Source organism: Tarenaya hassleriana, unplaced genomic scaffold (genome assembly GCF_000463585.1).
Source record: "Tarenaya hassleriana unplaced genomic scaffold, ASM46358v1 Cleome10, whole genome shotgun sequence".
Taxonomy (NCBI): domain Eukaryota; kingdom Viridiplantae; phylum Streptophyta; class Magnoliopsida; order Brassicales; family Cleomaceae; genus Tarenaya; species Tarenaya hassleriana.
The window spans coordinates 1,528,527-1,535,032 of record NW_010960188.1 but is presented as its reverse complement, the minus strand read 5'-3'; the positions used below and the strand labels follow the sequence as shown (position 1 = coordinate 1,535,032).

The following is a 6,506-nucleotide window of genomic DNA, read 5'->3' as shown; positions in this document are numbered from 1 at the left end:
TACCGCAGGCCACCGCCGTTCGTCTTCGATTACAGGTTCATTTCTTCATCTTCTTCTACTCTTTGTGGTCGCAGGCCTCCGCTTTCTTTCCTCCTCACTTTCCGTTTGTTTGTTTTTTTTACTCAGACACTTTCCGATTGTCCTCGATTCTGTATTTTTCCTAAACTCTTTTCTCCTCAGACCGTGGTCGATCCTGTTTTTTTTTTCTCAGACTATTTTCGATTTGGTAGTCTACTTGTTTATGTTGTTTTCGATTAGTATGTGTATTTTCGATTCAATCTGTTCGGTTCTGATTGAAGACACAGGTTTACAAATGTGTATAATTGAGTCTGTATTAGTGTCAGTGATTTCTTGTCTATAGTCTACTTGATTCTGTTATTTTCGATTAGTGTCAGTGAAAATTCCCGCCTTGACAGTTGCAATGTCGGATTTCGAAATCCTATCCGAATTGTCGTTTCTATTTCACATTTTGGATTCATCCATAGATTCTCCTGTTTTAGTTGTTTGATCGTTTTTGACGATTTCTTGTCTTAAAGGACATCAGTTATAATTTGAGGATCCATGAAATCAGGCTGCCTCTGCGATGTGTATAAATCGGTAATCGCTGTGGAGTTGCAAATTTTGCGTCTCGTATAAGTCATTGTTTTATTGTTTCATGTTCGTCTCGGTGCAGAATTGTTGTCTTACTGAATACGACGATAGAGAGCTTTTGATCCGGAGTTGAATGATGGAGCTTGAAAACGTGGAGTCAGATCTTAGATCCCTGAGAAGGTTATATGGGCTCCTCGAACCGAACACGGTTGATGCATATAGATCGGAGACATGTTCGGTGAGTTCTCTTGAGACAATGATCAATGCAGTAATCCATGTTTCTGAACCCTAAGAATAAGAACCAAACACAGAATTTTATCACCAGAGATGTAACTTTGCAAACCGAAGATATTTTGCAGTTGGACCAGGACACTCAGATGCTGTTGAAGCATTTGCTCGATACTGCTACTGAGGAGCTCTTCGAGAGACAATCAAAGGTAACCTCGGTTTCCTTTTTCCGTCACACTTTCGAGGCAATCCACTGTTGACATTTTTCATTTTTTTTTGGATCTTGAAATCTTTAAGCTTTCTGGATCGTAATTGGCTGTTTGATCGTCTCTGAATCTGTCACAGATACTTGCAATAGCACAATTAAGTTTGTTAGAGACAGCTCCATCAAGAGCGGACCAGAGCAAGGGTTTGCAGAAGTTGAAGCCATTGTATACACGAAATGTATCGAATTCATGGAGTCGTAGAAGAAACTCAAACAACGACTGGAACTATAGACCATCATATGATAAAGAATTCTCAGAAGAACCAATGCCTGTGATGGCATCCGCAGAGTCATCTCAGATGAGTCTTCCCTCAAACACATCAGAGATCGGCCGTAGAGTCCCACGAGGACAACCGAGTTTTAAGCAGCAAATTGACAGTATGAGTTCCAATGGAGGCAGCAATGCTCAAGTATGTCGGATTGGGGAGTCTGATCCTTTTGTTTTACGCAACGGATCTATTAGCAGACCACTGCAGGCAAAAGAAAAGCACGAGGGAATGATGGGAAATAACGTTACGACGAGCCAAACAGGAAACCGTCAGCTTCAACGCAACGAGAGCAACGCAAGTTCAGTTGCTCGCTCCTCAAGATTCGGGGTATCTCGAGGTGTCAAGTTGCCTTGTCAGGAACAGAGTAGTAACCTTGATTATAATTTGACAGAGGAAGTGGCTGATGCAGTTGAGAGGATTGAGACCCAAATCTCAGCTTTGCGGCTATGTTCACGTCGTGTGGAATCTGAGAACGACAATGCCCTTAGAAGATGGATGTGTAAACCACCTAGCTCGGTAGCCACAACGGAAGAAAACTCGTCCGTAAAGCATTGGCCATTGTATGATGACTACAATGACACACCCGCACACATAACAAACCAGAAGGAAGGGACCGAACACAGAAAGATCATCCAGACTTCAGTGTCCAGCTTAAAGAGCAGTAACATGCCGGTTAGTCAGCGGATGATGGGTCAGCCAGAGAGAAACTTGCAGGCATCGTCGCCTAGTTGGAGAACTGCTTATGGTAGTGTGAGAGCTGTGGAGAAGGCAGTTGAGTCTCCCACAGTGCCAGTCCCGATCCATCACGACGATCGAATGATGCCTCTTTCTCTCCATAATCAGTTTGTTCCTGCAGAATCTTCGGTGACGACGAGGTTCAAATCTCGGCCGCCCTTACCACCTCGTTCTGTTGGGTTGAGAAGGTCGAGTCAGAGCAACAGACTGGCACACAGGACGAGTATAAGACCGACATTGTTGGATCAAGAAGCTGATTCCTGGGACGAGGAACCAACAGAACCACGGGAAAGAAAGAGTAGGGGGACAGAAGATGAACTCGTTTCGGATGAGCAGGATTCGGAGGAGACAACATCGTATAAGAACACGAGTTCGAGCTCTGGCTCCACCTGGACGAGTCAGACAGAGAACGCCACTGAAACAAACACCGAGTCTCACTCATCATCGGTACCGAGTGCCGAGTCAGAATATCATCAAGACAGCTCAGAGGAGACGAACTATTCATATAGATCGAGGAAAAGCGCAGTAGGGAGATTCAAGAGGTTCAAGAACAAACTAGGACTGATCTTCCACCATCATCATCATCACCATCACCACCACCATCATAACCAGAAACCATCATCATCCGCATGGAAGAAACTGCAAAAGACGATTCACCGCAAACACAATCGGAAGGCAGAGATCAGAAGAGGAGGAGGTGGTGTAATGACAAGGCGTAAACGCCAAGTGGGCCATTTTCATGCGCTAGTGGAAGGGATGATGAAACACGTGATGAACTCAAAGAAACCGAAGCGGTCCACGAAACTGGAGATCCGTAGAAGAAAGTTGCATTGGTGGCAGATGTTTAAGAAGCGTCAAGGTCGTGTGAAGTTGCCGAAAAGACGCGCTCAGGTTCGAACACGTTGAGAAAAACCTGTGGTTGTGTACGGACACGGAGATCGGTAATGTCTTCCCGTTTGGAACGCGGTCTTGCAATCGCCGAAATCGCGATTGCGTTTTACAGCAGCAACACTTGGATATATTTGATTTGATACGCTATTGAGTAGGCAAAAATACATCCGGTTGCATTTATTATGCGGTATGATTCATGAAATTGCGATTTGTCTTATCGTGTTTTGGACTGGTTCGCCGTTACAAAAAAAAAAGAAAAAAAAAAAGAGGAAAGTATTTTTTTTTATTGGGAAAGAAACAAAATAGAAGAAAAGCGAAAAGAGGAAGACTCGATGAGCGGTTGGTAAAGTGGAGGACTCTCACTAACCGAAAAAAAGGGGGATTACAAAAAAAAAAAAATCAGTCATCCGAGGAAAATCTGAACGCGATCTCCCAGGGATTTGACAAAATCCCAATTCCCCGATTTCCAGATTTCAATGCGGCGAGAGCCATTGGCTTGAAACAGACTCGTAGTTATCGCTGCTGAGCAGTCGATCTTCAATCCAGAATCCACGGAGGTTCGTTCACCGTCGAATCTATTTCCTTTTGTGTTTTTTCCTCAAATCTGTTTACTCTTTCACCCAGAAACTCTAAATCCGCTTAATATGACTCTTCTTCTTCCTGGGTTCACTTGAAAAAGGAATGTTGCCTGATTTTGTGTTACTCTGGCTAGACGATGACCAGTGACATAATTTTTTGTAAGCGGTGATTTTGTCTTCACTTTGATTTTCTATTAGTTAATTCGTTGGTGGGTTTTTGTTGGATCCTTGTCTCGATCATAAAAAATTGGGCTAATGGCTGCTGTTCTGCTTATATTAATCGGTGATATATCTTTAATCTGGGTTTGGTGCACTCCTCTGCAAACCTACGAAACAACACACTAGTGGTTTCAGACATCATCTGTGATGTTTTTTTCCAGCTTGGAGTTTTTTGGGTCTCTTTTTGGCTGATCAAATTCTGCCCTTTTCTTTGTACAAGTGATGGGTCGGCTGAACGGCTGATAGATGATACGTCTTTGTTGCTTGTAGTTGGAAATTACTCGTCGCTTGGTATGGAACTCTTGTAATTTTTTGTTTGCCTTTTCAAACACCTCGCTATCTCTCAGAGGTATTCTTTGCATCCCGATGATGATCGATATGATGGTTAAAAGTAGTGCCTGATACATTGATGACCCAATCAGCTCTGAGGGACTGCTTCTTCGTCAATTGTTCGGTTTTATACAATTGATTCTGCCTTATTTGGTTCAAGTTCTTCCTCTGTTTTGTGTTTTCTTGACCCTTCTTGGGTTCTCCTTTGTTTCTCCTTTAATACCAGTTTTTGGCTTTGTAGTGAGATACTTCGCTGAACTTAGGATTCCGATAACTTGTCAGCATATAATCGTCTTTCCCGCTAAGGATTGTGCATCTGCCACGCTTAATACGGAGGATTTACCCTTTGACGCGGCAAAATTTTTCATCTTTTCGGATGAAAGCTAAGTTAGATGTCTCTTAGGATCTGATGTTGGCAGTTCATTTGGATTTGGGGATTCCAAGAAGTCTTGTAGGTTCTGATGTTGGTCGTTTGCTGAGTTTACGGTAGCAAGTTCCATTACGCAGGAAGTGTGTCCAGTTGTACGGAACCACTTATTTACAGTCCCTAGTTAATCCCAATTTCAAACTTCTTGTGTATGCTGGGGGTTGGTATATGTGTATTTGCAGGCAGTTGGATAATGTTATTTCAGTTGGATAATGTTATTCTTCAGTTTGTGAGAACTTTATGATTTGATTTTGTTTGTAACATCTGTTTTCTTTGTTTGTTCTTTTGTCTTTTTCAGGAGCACAGTTGAAGAATGGAAAGACGATCTTCTGGAGCTTCTCATTGTTTTGCAGGTTGTTTCTCTTGTGGCAGAATTCTAGAGTCCTCTAGAGTATCTGCTCCTTAGGTATGTGGGGAAATGTAGTTCCTGAGTTATCAGTTTCTGATTGGGAATGATCCTTTTAAATATCTATGCAGTAAGATACTTCACAAGGAACTGGCCCATAAAGATTTGATTGGAGAAATTTATCCCAAGTCAAATGGTTTAGTGATCTTGCGAAGAAACAGCTTGCAATTTGGTTTGATGGGTAAAGAGAATCTGTTGGAAACGACCAACTGTGGAGTCAGTAACAATGGCTGTCCACCCGCCAAGAAAGAGGAATTGGCCGTTGAGGCACGGTACAGTTCGGACAGGGATGCAGGATTGCCAACATGTCGTGTATGCCAATGTGTGGAATCTGACCGAAGGGGAGATGCTGCTTTAGGTTTTCTGGGTATTACTCCTCCAGTTCAGGAAGGTCGTAAAAGCAATGTAAGCGAAACTGCTGATGACAAGAAAACTCCTGGGGCTGATCAGAAAAATTCCCAGGATAAGAGCAATGGAAGAGAATCTGGCTTTGTTGAAATAATAAGCCCTGATGGGGAGGTCTTCATTTGCACTAATGACATAGAAACAGGAGCATGGCAGCATCGAGATGCCTTGATTGAACTTGGATGTTCTTGCAAAAGCGATCTTGCATTAGTACACTACGCTTGTGCACTCAAATGGTTTGTCAACCATGGATCAACTGTTTGTGAGATCTGTGGACATGTTGCAGAAAACATAAAGACTGCTGATTTCAACAAAGTTGTTGTTGCCTTGAAGGATTATGCTGCACTAAGAGAAAGAACAGCTGATGGAGATCCAAACCCGGTTCAAGTGAATGCAGGTTCAGGGATTGATCCTGATGCAGTTGCTGCCATTAGAAGGCAACGACTTAGTGAGATCTCATCTTGGTTTAGCCCTCACAGCACGGGCAATAACAATAACAACAACTCTACTACCACGGCTTCTCAGGTCATTTTAGAACAACCCTTGGGTGTTGTAAATGAAAATGTCTTACCTGTGGAAAGCTGTGCTACTAGATGGGCCGTTGAAGGTACAGGTATTCTGCTTGCTACTGGTTTACTCACCGTCACCCTGGCCTGGCTCATTGCTCCCCGTGTCGGAAAAGTATGCGTTTTTTTCTTTATTTCGTTAGTAATTGTTTTTTGTTTCTGGACCAAAAGTTCAAATGTTAGCTATGTATATTTGTTTCTCGGGGTTCTGCTTGATGAATTGTTTACTCATGCAGAAAACTGCAAACAGCGGACTTCACATTCTCCTGGGTGGTCTGTGTGCATTAACAGTTGTCATCTTCTTCAGATTTGTGAGTATATTGTCACACGTCTTTAAGGTTTAATATTCAGCGCCAGATATGTTCCTTTTATTGCAATCTTGCTTCTTGTCTTCGACCGTTGATGGCTGGGAACTTGCAGGTGGTGCTCACCAGAATCAGGTACGGCCCTGCACGCTACTGGGCGATCCTGTTCGTCTTTTGGTTCCTGGTCTTTGGCATATGGGCTTCTCGCTCGCATTCTGCTCACTCCAATTGATTTGTTCCCTTCACAGTCAGTCAGCTCTGCATATTCTTTTTTTTTTTTTTTTTTTTTTC

At 42.9% G+C, this 6,506-nt stretch overlaps 2 protein-coding genes across 6 annotated transcripts; both read left to right on the top strand.

Annotated features, from left to right (window-relative positions):
• Positions 1-3: 3 nt before the first annotated feature.
• Positions 4-3,189, top strand: LOC104800245. 3 transcript variants are annotated; one of them, XM_019201279.1, is made up of 5 exons: positions 14-35; positions 537-597; positions 674-829; positions 951-1,028; positions 1,165-3,189. In XM_019201279.1, exons 3-5 carry the CDS (start codon positions 725-727, stop codon positions 2,992-2,994), a joined length of 2,013 nt encoding a protein of 670 aa, XP_019056824.1. In that variant the 5' UTR covers positions 14-35; positions 537-597; positions 674-724; the 3' UTR covers positions 2,995-3,189. The 3 variants fall into 3 exon arrangements, with proteins under 3 accessions (XP_019056825.1, XP_019056824.1, XP_010521335.1); XM_019201280.1 differs by lacking the exon at positions 537-597 and having other exon boundaries at positions 4-35; XM_010523033.1 differs by lacking the exons at positions 14-35; positions 537-597 and having other exon boundaries at positions 743-829; positions 940-1,028.
• Positions 3,190-3,267: 78 nt separating this feature from the next.
• LOC104800223 lies at positions 3,268-6,500 on the top strand. Of its 3 annotated transcripts, none has more exons than XM_010522994.1 (5): positions 3,268-3,536; positions 4,832-4,939; positions 5,011-6,025; positions 6,147-6,221; positions 6,331-6,500. In XM_010522994.1, exons 3-5 carry the CDS (start codon positions 5,117-5,119, stop codon positions 6,445-6,447), a joined length of 1,101 nt encoding a protein of 366 aa, XP_010521296.1. In that variant the 5' UTR covers positions 3,268-3,536; positions 4,832-4,939; positions 5,011-5,116; the 3' UTR covers positions 6,448-6,500. The 3 variants fall into 3 exon arrangements, with proteins under 3 accessions (XP_010521296.1, XP_010521302.1, XP_010521309.1); XM_010523000.2 differs by lacking the exon at positions 3,268-3,536 and adding an exon at positions 4,013-4,067; XM_010523007.1 differs by lacking the exon at positions 3,268-3,536 and having other exon boundaries at positions 4,832-4,886.
• Positions 6,501-6,506: the final 6 nt, after the last annotated feature.

What these genes read in the sequence shown, in the direction of transcription:
- LOC104800245 (XM_019201280.1), top strand. Translation starts at nt 725, where the DNA reads ATGATGGAGCTTGAAAACGTGGAGTCAGATCTTAGATCCCTGAGAAGG. An exon ending in ATAGATCGGAGACATGTTCG is followed by an intron (nt 830 to 950) that starts GTGAGTTCTCTT and finishes GATATTTTGCAG; the next exon opens with TTGGACCAGGACACTCAGAT. An exon ending in TCTTCGAGAGACAATCAAAG is followed by an intron (nt 1,029 to 1,164) that starts GTAACCTCGGTT and finishes AATCTGTCACAG; the next exon opens with ATACTTGCAATAGCACAATT.
- LOC104800223 (XM_010522994.1), top strand. Translation starts at nt 5,117, where the DNA reads ATGGGTAAAGAGAATCTGTTGGAAACGACCAACTGTGGAGTCAGTAAC. An exon ending in TTGCTCCCCGTGTCGGAAAA is followed by an intron (nt 6,026 to 6,146) that starts GTATGCGTTTTT and finishes TTACTCATGCAG; the next exon opens with AAAACTGCAAACAGCGGACT. An exon ending in TTGTCATCTTCTTCAGATTT is followed by an intron (nt 6,222 to 6,330) that starts GTGAGTATATTG and finishes GGGAACTTGCAG; the next exon opens with GTGGTGCTCACCAGAATCAG.